The following is a 14,462-nucleotide window of genomic DNA, read 5'->3' on the forward strand; positions in this document are numbered from 1 at the left end:
AAGCTGAAGTTTTCTGCCAAAAATTCCGTAAATGGTCTGTGCTTACTCAGTGGAATGAGTGCGCCTTGGCGGCAACTTTCAGAGAAGGTCTCTCTGATGCCGTTAAGGATGTTATGGTGGGGTTCCCTTTGCCTGCAGGTCTGAATGAGTCCATGACAATGGCTATTCAGATTGATAGGCGTCTGCGGGAGCGCAAACCGGTGCACCATCTGGCGGTGTCTATGGAAAAGACGCCAGAAAGTATGCAGTGTGATAGAATTCTGTCCAGGAGCGAGCGACAGAATTTTAGACGGAAGAATGGATTGTGTTTCTATTGTGGGGATTCTACTCATGTTATATCAGCATGCTCTAGGCGTACAAAGAAGCTTGATAAGTCTGTTTCCATTGGCACCATTCAGTCTAAGTTTATTTTGTCTGTAACCCTGATTTGTTCTTTGTCATCCATTGCCACGGACGCCTATGTTGACTCTGGTGCCGCTCTGAGTCTTATGGATTGGTCCTTTGCCAATCGTTGTGGTTTTGATTTAGAGCCTTTGGAGACTCTTATTCCTCTGAAGGGGATTGACTCCACCCCATTGGCTAATAATAAACCACAATACTGGACACAAGTAACCATGCGTATCGATCCGGATCACCAGGAGATTATTCGTTTCCTGGTGCTGTATAATTTACATGACGATTTGGTACTGGGATTGCCATGGTTGCAGTCTCACAACCCAGTCTTGGACTGGAGAGCAATGTCTGTGTTGAGCTGGGGATGTAAGGGTATTCATGGGGACGTACCTTTGGTTTCTATTTCGTCGTCCATTCCCTCTGAAGTCCCTGAGTTCCTCTCTGATTATCAAGACGTCTTTGACGAACCCAAGCTTGGGTCGTTACCTCCGCACCGTGAGTGCGATTGTGCCATAGATTTGATACCGGGTTGTAAATATCCAAAGGGTCGTTTGTTTAATTTGTCTGTGCCGGAACATGCTGCTATGCGGGAATATATAAAGGAGTCTTTGGAAAAGGGACATATTCGTCCATCTTCTTCTCCCTTGGGAGCTGGGTTTTTCTTTGTCTCAAAAAAAGACGGCTCTTTGAGACCATGTATTGATTATCGGCTTCTGAATAAGATCACTGTTAAGTATCAATACCCATTGCCATTGCTTACTGATTTGTTTGCTCGTATAGAGGGTGCTAAGTGGTTCTCTAAAATTGATCTTCGTGGGGCGTATAATTTGGTGCGGATCAGGCAGGGGGATGAGTGGAAGACCGCATTTAATACGCCCGAGGGCCACTTTGAGTATTTGGTCATGCCTTTTGGTCTTTCTAATGCCCCTTCAGTTTTCCAGTCTTTTATGCATGATATTTTCCGCGATTTTCTGGATAAATTTATGATAATATATCTGGATGATATTCTGATTTTTTCTGATGACTGGGACTCTCATGTCCAGCAGGTCAGGAGAGTTTTTCAGGTTCTGCGGTCTAATTCTTTATGTGTGAAGGGGTCTAAGTGCGTTTTTGGGGTCCAGAAAATTTCCTTTTTGGGGTATATTTTTTCTCCCTCTTCCATTGAGATGGATCCCGTCAAGGTGCAAGCTATTTGTGACTGGACTCAGCCCTCCTCTCTTAAGAGTCTTCAGAGATTTTTGGGCTTTGCCAACTTTTACCGCCGATTTATTGCTGGTTTTTCGGATGTCGTTAAACCACTGACTGATTTGACCAGACAAGGCGCTGATGTTGCTAATTGGTCCCCTCATGCTGTAGAGGCCTTTCAGGAGCTTAAGCGCCGTTTTGCCTCTGCCCCTGTGTTGCGTCAGCCTGATGTGAATCTGCCTTTTCAGGTTGAGGTTGACGCTTCGGAGATCGGAGCTGGGGCAGTGTTGTCGCAGAAAGGTTCCGACTGCTCCGTCATTAGGCCTTGTGCCTTCTTTTCTCGCAAATTTTCGCCCGCAGAGCGGAATTATGATGTTGGGAATCGGGAGCTTTTGGCCATGAAGTGGGCTTTTGAGGAGTGGCGCCATTGGCTCGAGGGGGCTAGGCATCAGGTGGTGGTATTGACTGACCACAAAAATTTGATTTATCTTGAGACTGCCAGACGCCTGAATCCTAGACAGGCGCGCTGGTCTTTATTTTTTTCTCGCTTTAATTTTGTGGTGTCATACCTACCGGGTTCTAAGAATGTTAAGGCAGATGCCCTTTCTAGGAGTTTTGACCCGGACTCTCCTGGTAATTCTGAACCCACAGGTATCCTTAGGGAGGGAGTAATTTTGTCGGCCGTTTCTCCTGATCTGCGGCGGTCCTTGCAAGAGTTTCAGGCGGATAGACCGGATCGTTGTCCGCCTGATAGACTGTTTGTTCCGGATGATTGGACCAGCAGAGTCATCTCTGAGGTACATTCTTCTGCATTGGCAGGTCATCCCGGAATTTTTGGTACCAGGGATTTGGTGGCAAGATCCTTCTGGTGGCCTTCCCTGTCACGAGATGTGCGAGTCTTTGTGCAGTCATGTGACGTTTGTGCTCGGGCCAAGTCTTGTAGTTCTCGGGCTAGCGGACTGCTGTTGCCCTTGCCTATTCCTAAGAGGCCTTGGACACACATCTCGATGGATTTTATTTCAGATCTGCCTGTTTCCCAGAAGATGTCTGTCATCTGGGTGGTCTGTGACCGTTTCTCTAAAATGGTCCATTTGGTTCCTCTGCCCAAGTTGCCTTCTTCTTCTGAGTTGGTTCCTCTGTTTTTTCAGAATGTTGTCCGATTGCACGGTATTCCTGAGAATATTGTTTCTGACAGAGGTACCCAATTTGTGTCTAGATTTTGGCGGGCATTCTGTGCTAGGATGGGCATAGATTTGTCTTTTTCATCTGCTTTTCACCCTCAGACTAATGGCCAGACCGAGCGGACTAATCAGACCCTTGAGACATATCTGAGGTGTTTTGTCTCTGCTGACCAGGATGATTGGGTTGCTTTTTTGCCATTGGCAGAGTTCGCCCTCAATAATCGGGCCAGTTCTTCCACCTTGGTGTCCCCGTTTTTCTGTAATTCGGGGTTTCACCCTCGATTTTCCTCCGGTCAGGTGGAATCCTCGGATTGTCCTGGAGTGGATGCGGTGGTGGAGAGATTGCATCACATCTGGGGGCAGGTTATGGACAATTTGAAGTTGTCCCAGGAGAAGACTCAGCGTTTTGCCAACCGTCATCGTCGTGTTGGTTCTCGGCTTTGTGTTGGAGATTTGGTGTGGTTGTCTTCTCGTTTTGTCCCTATGAGGGTCTCTTCTCCTAAGTTTAAACCTCGGTTCATCGGCCCTTATAGAATATTGGAGATTCTTAATCCTGTTTCTTTCCGTTTGGACCTCCCTGCGTCCTTTTCCATTCATAACGTTTTTCATCGGTCGTTATTGCGCAGGTATGAGGTACCTGTTGTGCCTTCAGTTGAGCCTCCTGCTCCGGTGTTGGTTGAGGGTGAGTTGGAGTACGTTGTGGAGAAAATTTTGGACTCTCGTGTTTCCAGACGGAGACTCCAGTATCTGGTCAAATGGAAGGGTTACGGCCAGGAGGATAATTCTTGGGTCAATGCATCTGATGTTCATGCTTCTGATCTTGTTCGTGCCTTCCATAGGGCTCATCCTGGTCGCCCTGGTGGATCTGGTGAGGGTTCGGTGCCCCCTCCTTGAGGGGGGGGTACTGTTGTGAATTTGGATTCTGGGCTCCCCCGGTGGCCGCTTGTGGAATTGGACTTGTCATCCTCTTTCCTGTTTCACCTGTTTCCATCAGTAGTGGGTGTCGCTATTTAAGCTCATTTCTCTGGTGGTTTCTTGCCGGTCAACAATGTTATCTGATGCCTCTCAGTGCTTGTTCCTGCTTCTAGACAACTTCTAGATAAGTTGGACTTTTGTCCATGTTTTGTTTTGCCTATTTGTTCCAGTTCACAGCTGAAGTTTTGTTACTGTGTCTGGAAAGCTCTCGTTGATCAGGGATTGCTACTCTGGCGTTATGAGTTAATGCCAGAGTTTAAGGTAATCTCTGGATGGTGTTTTGTTAGTGTTTTTCTGCTGACCATGAAAGTATACTATCTGTCTTCTGCTATCTAGTAAGCGGACCTCAAATTTGCTAAGACTATTTTCCTGCTGCGTTTGTTGTTTCATCTGAACTCACCGTCATTATATGTGGGGGGCTACTGTCTTCTTTGGAATATTTCTCTAGAGGTGAGCCAGGTCTTATATTTCCCTCTGCTAGCTATTTAGGTCTTAGGCCAGAGCTGGGCATCTAGCGATAAATAGGAAATGCTACCTGGCTATTTCTAGTTGTGCGGCAGGCTTAGTTCATGGTCAGTATAGTTCCATCTTCCGAGAGCTTGTCCCTCTATAGGCTTGCTATGATCTCTGCCTGCAGAGATCATGACAGGTGACCCCTCACTAAGGGGGGGGTACTGTTGTGAATTTGCTTTTGCTCCCTCTAGTGGTTACTAGTTTTTTGACTCTGGTTTTTCTGTCATTCCTTTTATCCGCACCTGGGTCGTTAGTTAGGGGTGTTGCTATATAAGCTCCCTGGACCTTCAGTTCTATGCCTGGCAACGTAGTTATCAGAGCTAGTCTGCTGTGCTCTTGTCTACTGATCCTGGTTCCAGTTATATCAGCTAAGTCTGCCTTTTGCTTTTTGCTATTTGTTTTGGTTTTTGTATTTTTGTCCAGCTTGTTCCAAATCTAAATCCTGACCTTTGTAGGAAGCTCTAGGGGGCTGGTGTTCTCCCCCCGGACCGTTAGACGGTTCGGGGGTTCTTGAATTTCCAGTGTGGATTTTGATAGGGTTTTTGTTGACCATATAAGTTACCTTTCTTTATTCTGCTATCAGTAAGCGGGCCTCTCTGTGCTAAACCTGGTTCATTTCTGTGTTTGTCATTTCCTCTTACCTCACCGTCATTATTTGTGGGGGGCTTCTATCCAGCTTTGGGGTCCCCTTCTCTGGAGGCAAGAAAGGTCTTTGTTTTCCTCTACTAGGGGTAGCTAGATTCTCCGGCTGGCGCGTGTCATCTAGAATCAACGTAGGAATGATCCCCGGCTACTTCTAGTGTTGGCGTTAGGAGTAGATATATGGTCAACCCAGTTACCACTGCCCTATGAGCTGGATTTTTGTATTCTGCAGACTTCCACGTTCCTCTGAGACCCTCGCCATTGGGGTCATAACACCCTAATTCTAACCCTAACCCTCACCCTAACCCTAACCCTAGTTCTAACCCTAACCCTAGTGTAAAAATAAAAGTAAATATATTTTCTTTATTTTTATTATTGTCCCTACCTATGGGGGAGATAAAGGGGGGGTTCATTTACTATTTTTTTTATTTTGATCACAGTGATCAAAATGTACATGGAACGAATCTGCCGGCCGGCCGATTCGGCGGGCGCACTGCGCATGCGCCCGCCATTTTGGAAGATGGCGGCGCCCATGGAGCAGACAGACGGACACCGGGTAGCTCGGTAAGTATGAGGGGGGATCAGAGCACGAGGGATCGGAGCACGGGGGGTGGGATCGGAGCACGGGGGAGCGGACAGGCGGACGGATGGGAGTGGAGCACAGGACGGAGAACTAGGGAGGCGATCGGTGGCGGTGGGGTGGGGCAGATCAGGGTTTCCAGCCATGTCCGATGATATTGTAGCATCGACCATGGCTGGATTGTAATATTTCACCATTTTCATAGGTGAAATATTACAAATCTCTCTGATTGGCTGTTTCACTTTCAACAGCCACTCAGACCGATCGTAGCCACGTGGGGGCAAAGCCACCCCCCTGGGCTAAAGTACCACTCCCCCTGTCCCTGCAGATCGGGTGAAATTGGAGTTAACCCTTTCACCTGATCTGCAGGGACATGATCCTTCCATGACGCCACATAGGCGTCACAGGTCGGATTGGCACCAACTTTCATGATGCCTACGTGGCGTCACAGGTCGGGAAGGGGTTAAAGAACATTCATATGAAATGTAATGAGCCTTTTAGCTATTTACTGTAGCTCTTAGAAAGGTGCTTTGGCTGGACACAATTGTATCCATCGCTGAAAGCAGGACTAGTCACACACAAGTTTCCTGCCTACAAATGCTAACTAATATTTTGAAAATTTTCATAAATTCAAAAATAAGGGGCCTTAGTATTATTGAATTTGGTGCATCTTACTTCAACATGGCCCTTCACTAAGAGGTTCACACCACTAAATGAGTCTCCTGCATTTTCTTAGTAGCATATTCCTTCTTGCACTATGCCAGACTAAAGTAACATTTCTGGCATAGGTAATGGTTAAACTTTGATGAATTTGGCAGCAGGGCAATGTCATGTTTTTGGATTTTTTTTAGATTCTGACTCACAGTTAAAGTGTACCTACGATAAGAATTACAGACCTCTCCATTCATTGTAGTTGGGAAAGCTTGCAAAATCGGCAGTGTATCAAATACTTATTTTCCCCACTGTATCTAGTGTTTTTGATATTTTCCAATTGCACCAATAAACATTCCATCAATGACAAAAATAACTTCCTATCCATGGCAGACACGATGGACAATAAACTTGAATAAGAATGACAAAACAATTTATTAACCTTACCAATGTGGTAAAGATGTAATGATAGTATTCTGTCATCATCCCCATTGCCATTGCCTGCAAAACAAGCAGAAATGTATAACATGAGAAACTAATTAGAAACATAGTTTTAGACATTGATTGCAGTCCTAGATTCAAAAATGATTCCTCAGAGACATCCATCTTATGTATGACAGATGGAAGCATGGGTTGTATGAAACTGCTTGAGAAGCTGAGGTCACTGCAGACAAGCCACGTGCCGGCTGAGCTGTACAGCTGACATCTATCTGTCTGTAACTGCCAGCCTGGATGAAAATGTGTATGGCTGCATCATTGTGAAAATTATTCACTAGACAATCATTTGTTTAATGGTTATTAAAAAATATATTTAGCAATTTAGTGTGTATGCTACATGAATTCACTTCCATCTTCCAAAAGGTTCAAGAATAGTGCCTAGCATACAGAAGACATATATTGTTAACTTACACCTAGACTTAGGTGCAATTTTTATTTGAAAAACTTTTTAAAATTACACCAATAACCAATCTGCAAATCAGCAATCACTTAAAAAAACCCCTATCATTAAGATATAATAATGACATACAGTAGGTTTTGTTACAAAATGGTAAAAGCAGGAAAGAAATTTAGGAAAAATCCTATAGGTCTTATTTCTCTTATAATGACTCATTTATATAACATTATTTTATTAATTATACTGTTATGCAATTATATATTTTGAGTAATATAATTATATTTACTGATATAAATAGTAGCAGCATTGGAAATAGTGTTATATTTGCTCAAAATATCTTTACTTACAATAGCAATCCAGAATTTATGCGATAACTTTCTTATCATTTATAATATGTGATAAAACTATATAATATAAATAAAAAGTGATAAAACTAAGAATATTCATAAGTTTTTCTTCAGTATTTAGTATTTTTGTTTTGCTTTAACATCTGCAATCACACATTGTCCTTTTTGACATTATGTGTTACGTAGAGGTGGTCAGATCTTTTGATATTCAAATTTGCCAGGTTTTGTAGATTGTTTCTCAAAAAAAATAAATTTGTGATGAATAAGTTTGCAGCATGTTGTGAATACTCCAATAACCCTGAAAAGATCTGAAAGGAATGTATCCAACCCCTTTCAATTCCAATTTCTAAACACAAACAGAGCTTTAGTAACAACAGAGTGACCACATTGTATAAATTGATTGTAACCCAGTTATAACCATCAACCCATTTAAGTAAGTGAGCAGCCAGGCACAGCTCTCACTCCCTGTTAATCACTTAATCATATGGAGGTGGGGACAGTGATGCTAGTGCTGATTGGGTGCAGAGCTCGCATGTCATTACAACTGCACATGATCCATGGAAATGCGAGAGCCGACACCTCTGGATGGAACGGCGTTGGCACGGGAGATGAGTATAAGCTTTTTAATTTTATCAGCGCCAAATATTTAGATCAAGAATGAGTTGTCCTAGTCAGAGGAATATCTAGGGTGGGCAGGCGAGGCATGTGCCCTGGGCGAGGCTGGCAAAGGGGCACAGTAAAGCTGCCTAATGCAGTGATCCGATGTGTCTCCTCCTCCAGCATTCTGCTGCCCCCTGAACTGGGAATCAGCAGCTCTCTGAGCCAGCTGTCAAACTGACAGATGCCAAAGAGAAGCTTCAGCATGCCGGCTCCCAGTGATCAATTGTACTCGCATCTTACAATTGAAGCTCTGACCTCCATGTCAAAGAGACACCAGCAGCGAGATCAGGTCATGCGATCACGCTGCTGACGTCACTAGCCGGTAAACAAAATAGAGAAGTGGTAAGTAGGGTTGAGCGAAACGGGTCGGCAATTTTCAGAAGTCGCCGACTTTTGGCAAAGTCGGGTTTCATGAAACCCGACCCCTGTGTGGGGTCGGCCATGAAGTCGGCGATCTTCTGAATCTGGAATCGGAATTCCGATACCGATTCCCGATATGTTTAAGATATCGGGAATTGGTATCGGAATTCAGATTTAAGTGTAAAATAAAGAATTAAAATAAAAAATATCGCCATACTTACCCTCTGACGGGCCCTGGTACTAACCGGGAACCTTCCTTCCTTAGAATCAGCCTTCCAGGACCTTGCGGTGACGTCGCGGTGACGTCGCGGCTTGTGATTGGTCGCGCGCCGCCCATGTGACCGCTCGCGCGACCAATCACAAGCCGCGACGTCACCATGACGTCACCGAGGGTCCTGGAAGGGCTGATTCTTAGGAAGGAAGGCTGCCGGAACGAAGCCGAGGGTGAGTATATTCCTATTAGGTATATACTCACCCTTGGACACGCCCTGCTTATTTCCGACAGCCTTCCTTCCTAAGAATCAGCCCTTCCAGGACCCTCGGTGAGATGGGTGTGGACACAGCATGAGTAGCAAGGGGAAAATGTATGCAGGGTGCGAGGGTGATGGGATGTGTGCGGACACAGTAAGGTGAGTCAGGGGGGATGTGTAAGTAGGAAATATGGAGAGCAATGGGGTAAATATGTGAGGAGACAGTTTGTTTAGCAGGGGGGGTACATGAAGAGGGAAGGGGAAACGGGGAAACATGAGTAGACAATATGGGGAAGTATAAGTGGGCACAGAATAGGGACTGAGTAGTGTGGTGAACAGTATAAGGGCACAGCCAGGAGCAGACAGTATCCTAAGAAAGAGGAGTGCAATGAAGGGGCACAGTATAGAGAGTGGGCAGTATCGCGGGTGGAGTGTTACAGGAGAGTGTGACGAGAGGGTCCAGTATGGAAAGGAGGGGACAGTGTGGAGGGCATGTACCATAAGAGGCACAGTGTGAGGGTCATATCTTGTGCAGGGAATAAAGTGAGGGGCAATTATTTATTTAAGGGCTCAGCGTAGGGCAGATGTTTTTTATTCATGAGCATTATAAAGACACTGCTTTCTTTAAAAACAATGGGTGGGGATGTGCTGCAGAACACTGGGTAAAATGGAAGTCTGCAGAGAAGAGCTGGACAAAATGAAGAAGAAGAGAAGGAGAACGACTCCAGAAACAATATAATCTATCAGGTACCTGGATGTAAAAAAAATTTTTTGTGATACTGACCAATTCTCATATTTTTATTTATGTTAGGAGCATTAAAGGGGTTGTCCAAGTTCTTGCTGAGATTGCAGTCTTTCTATGTGACTGTGCAGCGCCCCAGAGTCCTGGTCGTTGCAGTACTGATGCTCCGCCACTAAGGGAAATTATGGTATGTCTGATGGCACTTAAGGAGTTCACCTGACCAGGTATCACAGTCACACATTACACTTCACACTCTGGCCACCAGGGGGAGCAAAGGGTTCTATGTATTAGGCCACTCCTCACAATCTGGTAAAACAGGGGGCTGGATAGGAAGTTAGTCAGAAGCTGACTGGGTCGGATCCAGGCAACACCCTGTGGCAGAGGGTGTTGCAGAGAAAGATTCAGGGGGGTCTCTGTCAGGGGTAGGATCCTGACAGTGGCCTAGCGAAAAGAACAGAACGTTACCGAGCCGCGCCTGCACCCGTTGCGGTGGCATCCTAAGAAAGGAAACGAAGCGAGGTTTATTGTGGAGAAGTGAGAAACGAGATTGCAGCAAAAAGGAGATAAAGCCAGTAGGAGTCGTGCCTTAAGATCGTGTCAACATCCTACTGAGGCGCGTAGCCGGTGGCCGGAACGCCGAGGAAGTATTGGGCTCCAAGCATTACTTCAAACAGCGGCAGGACAGTTGATTATAGGTTGGCTGTCTCACCTAAATCACCTAAGCAGACATAGGGGGCAATTGTGGGAGAGGGGCAACGCTAGGGTCCCGGAAGAACTCCAGGCCTACCCGTCATACGGGTGCGTCCTAGCCATATCATCTGGGGGACAGAGAAAGAACATCAGAACAAATACGAGTTGTGAGAAAGAACATCAGAAACAGACACAACAGTTGTGAGGACTATCCCGTGGTGCTCAGCAGGGAAGTACTACAACACACAGGCGCTAGAAGGTAGGCACTGATTTCCACCTGCAAAGGAAACTCTGGATGTGCTTTCGGACCGGCCGGTCTCAGCCAGCCCTGCTAGCAGTACTCTGGATTGCGGATCCCAAAGCCTTCAGTAAAGAGGTAAAGAGACTGCAACCCTGTGTCCTCGTTATTCATCACGGCCTGCACCACGCATCCTCATCACACCTTTCATTGGACGCCCCTTAGCAGGGTCACGGACTGGGTCTAGCCACCGTGACAACCCTAGGACCGAGACTGAGAGGCCCGGTACTGAGTACCCCACGGCCCTGCATCTGGGGGCGCTTCAACTGCAGACATCTGAATTCTCACAGTTTGCACTTCACGCTGTTAGGATTCTCTCCTGTCGGAGATTTGCATACATGCAGTCACATACTGACTAGATATGTGTGGTCTCACTCAATGAAAATAAATTGAGCAGGGCAGGACAAGTCTAGTCAGAGTGTGGTCAGAAATATTCAAATCACATACTTGTGCTGACATGACCGTCCACTCTTGCCACTGGCAAGGGAGAATCCTAAAAGTGTGCAGTGCATGCACTGTGTGAATTCAGAATCATGCAGTCACATAGAATGACTGCAGGCTTTGATCTCAAACCTGGACACACTCTTTAAGTATAAAATTAAGCTCTGTAGCCAATCCAAACAGCATGTAATATCCTCAATGTCAGGATACAGCTCTGCAGGTTCCATAGTCATCACATGGCTGCTTTACTCATATGCGATTTTCATACTGACAGTCACGTGACAAAGAGCTTCTCTCAGTTTTTCCCTGAACATTGAGAGAATTTGGGAGAGCAGCTTGTCGACACCTGACTAAGTGTGCAAATCGAATATGTGCTGTAGGGGGGAGGGGGGGGCGCCAAACTGAATTCCAACCCCGGTTGCCAGAAAACCTAGATATACCTCTGGTCCTAGTAGTGGACAACCCCTTTAATGAATTCTAATGCAGATTGCTATCAATCACTTTATAGCATTATATTAATAAGTGTTAAACTTTTACATGACAATTTTAATAGAAAGAGTAAAGTAAAAGGTTTGTATGATGGACGGCTGAAATGCATTACCAGAGTAAATTCCATGACTGAATTATCCTCCATTGTGCTGCACCAGTCACCACAATTTACTGTGAAGCTTAGTGACGAGACTCTTAAGTGACCTTTCAGTTATTTTCAATTGTTTCACTTAAAAGTGTGTTAGGAGTCGAGTTCCCGCCGCTGCACAGGGGGAATATTGAGCCATGTCTGCTGCGGTCTCTCATTCTGCATCAGCCGCAATGGAGACTGCTCAGCGGAGACGTCGGTCCCAGCATCTCGCTGAGTCTGATTCTGTGCAAAGGGTTACTGCTGCCTTTCCAGGCTCTGCCATTGTAGCCTGTACTGATCAGCGGCGAGCAGACGTCTCTGGGACTAAGTCCTGCTTTTCCCCTTCTGAGCATGCCCAAGGTAAGACCTCTCAGTGGAGGTCTGGGGTCACATGCTCAGGTACTGCAGCAGCTCCTATTGGTCCTCTAGGAAGGTCCTGAAGCTGCTCAGTTACTGTAGCAGTGCTCATTGGTCCTCTGGGAAGGTCCTGAACTTGCTGCAGCTATAAAAGGTTCGCATGGACGCACGGCCATGCACTAGTATACACTTGTTTACATGTGTGTGTTGTGAGTGAAAGTCGCTCATTAATCATCCCCTCCCTTGTGTTTGAATGCTCACGTAAGGAGCATGATTGTAATCTTGTGCCCGACTTTACCAACATAGTACACAAACAGCGTCTATTGCTGTGTCCGCCAGTGCAGCGCCATGCGCTATCACCGCAGTTTCCGAACCCAAGTCTGGGTGGTTAGTGGCGTCCGTCAGTGCGGCTCTGCATGCACTCTCATGGTACTTTATTATTTCTGTTACATGCGGTACTGCGGCCCTGGGACGCAATAGGGTTCGCTTTTTTCACACAGGGTGAAGCTAACCCGTGTGTGTATCCTCATTGTACCGCCATATAGTCTGTCATTGCTTAGCAGCAGGTTCCATCTCTGCACGGTGGACCCCGGGCAGCGAACGCACCTTATACCTTTTCTCTTATTATTTGGTGCATTCCGCTAGCCCTAACATTGTGCATCCAAATTACATAGTTTGGTTTACTAAATTTAATTTTATATGAGCTACAGTACAATATTGAGTAATGAAATTAAAGGGTTATCCAGAGGATATGAAGGCTTGAAATGGCACAAACTGCTTAAAGCAACAACAACAACAAACATAAAAGAAGTCATACTGATCCTCAGCCGTCACCTTCAGCTAATGCTGCGAGATCTGCACTGGTCTGTCCTTCCTGGTCCCTCCCTTGACATAGTGGAAATAGTTGGAAATGCCTGCTCAGCCCACCATTGGCTGAGGCAGGTTACCATTTGTAGAGAATAGGATGAGTAAGAATGGAGGTGAACCCAGCAGAAGTACCAGTTCACCCATTCTGTGCAAGTAATTGGCAAATTGGGCACTTCAATTTTGCTAAGGACGGAACCAAAAGCACAGACCAGTGGGTGTTAGGGCTAGCGGAACGCACCAAGTAAATATAGATGTTTATTACTATTGATGCGTTCACAGCCCGGGGTCCACCGTGCAGGGGAACCTGCTGCTAGTAAATGGTGGCACTATTTGGCGGTATAGACTAGCTCTGTTACCTCATAGAGTAGCCAAGAAAGGAAAGCTCTGTGCCCTGTTAGGCTTCACAGGAGCACAGGTTAACTGCCCATCAGAGAGCAGTCAGTGGTCATGCAAACATACAATCTCCTCACCAGAGGAGCCGGTAATCTAGGGGCTTATTTCAGCTGGGGCCCTAAATCCATGCACACAATCTCCTCGCCGGAGGTGCCGGCATTCTGGGGGCTTATTTCAGCCGAGTCCCTGAACACACATAAATGACCACACTGGCGCATGCACGTAACAGATTCAATACTAGCGCATGGCCGTGCGGTCATGACAGCCTTAAATAGCTGCAACAAGTACAGGACTTTCCTAAAAGGACCAATGAGAGGCTGCTACAGAGCGTGAGCACCTTCAGAACCTTCCTGGAGGACCAATGGATTTAGCTACAGTATCTGAACATGTGACCCTCAATCTCCACTGAGAGATCTTACTCTGGGCATGCTCAGAATGAGAAAAGCAGGACTTAGTCCTTGAAGCGTCAGCTTGCCGCTGCCCAGCACTGACTTCAATGGCAGAAGCTGGAAAAGCAGCAGTAACCCTTTGTACAGAGTCCGACTGAGCGAGATGCTGGGACTGACGTCTCCGCTGAGCAGGCTCCACTGTGGCAGGAGAAGAATGGGAGACCGCAGCGGAGATGGCCCGAGATTCCCCCTGTGCAGAGGCAGACCCCCAACATCACTCCCCCCTGGGCCTCGCTACGCTCGAAGGCAGCAATGAGCTGCGGAGCCTGAATGTGCTCAGCAGGCTCTCAGGACCATAACCCTTCTAGTCCACCAAATAAATTTTTTTGTCACGTACCACCTTGCACCCCAAAATAGCGTTCACCTCGTAATCGTCCATAGACGAACCCGATGTCCCGGCAGATGACTCAGAAAACCGGGACATGTATACGGGCTTAAGGAGGGACACATGAAAGGTGTCGTTGATACCTAGGCGTGGAGGAAGGGCCAGATGGTAGACCACACGGTTAACCTGTTTGAGGACCTTGAAGGGACCCAAGTAGTGAGGTGCAAACTTAGTGGACTCAACACGCAGCCTGATGTTACGGGCGGAGAGCCACACTAAGTCGCCAGGAGCAAAGGTCGGAGCAGGGAAGCGATGGAGAAGAAGCAGCAAGGATGCTTCCGACCTTGAGCATCCTTTTGGAAAAGGACTGCTCCAGCACCAATGGATGAGGCATCCACCTCCATGATAAATGGCTTATCTACATCAGGG

The 14,462-nt window shown here is 46.4% G+C and overlaps 1 protein-coding gene across 1 annotated transcript in view; it reads right to left on the bottom strand.

Moving 5' to 3' along the window:
• GRIK3 (glutamate ionotropic receptor kainate type subunit 3) overlaps nucleotides 1-14,462 on the bottom strand; it is an 811,677-nt gene that overhangs the window by 451,370 nt on the left and 345,845 nt on the right. Inside the window, exon 5 of the mRNA XM_077295874.1 lies at nucleotides 6,568-6,621. Coding sequence (XP_077151989.1) covers nucleotides 6,568-6,621 — 54 coding nt within the window. The remainder of the gene's footprint in view (nucleotides 1-6,567; nucleotides 6,622-14,462) is intronic.

Source organism: Ranitomeya variabilis, chromosome 3, assembly GCF_051348905.1.
Source record: "Ranitomeya variabilis isolate aRanVar5 chromosome 3, aRanVar5.hap1, whole genome shotgun sequence".
In the NCBI taxonomy this organism is placed as follows: domain Eukaryota; kingdom Metazoa; phylum Chordata; class Amphibia; order Anura; family Dendrobatidae; genus Ranitomeya; species Ranitomeya variabilis.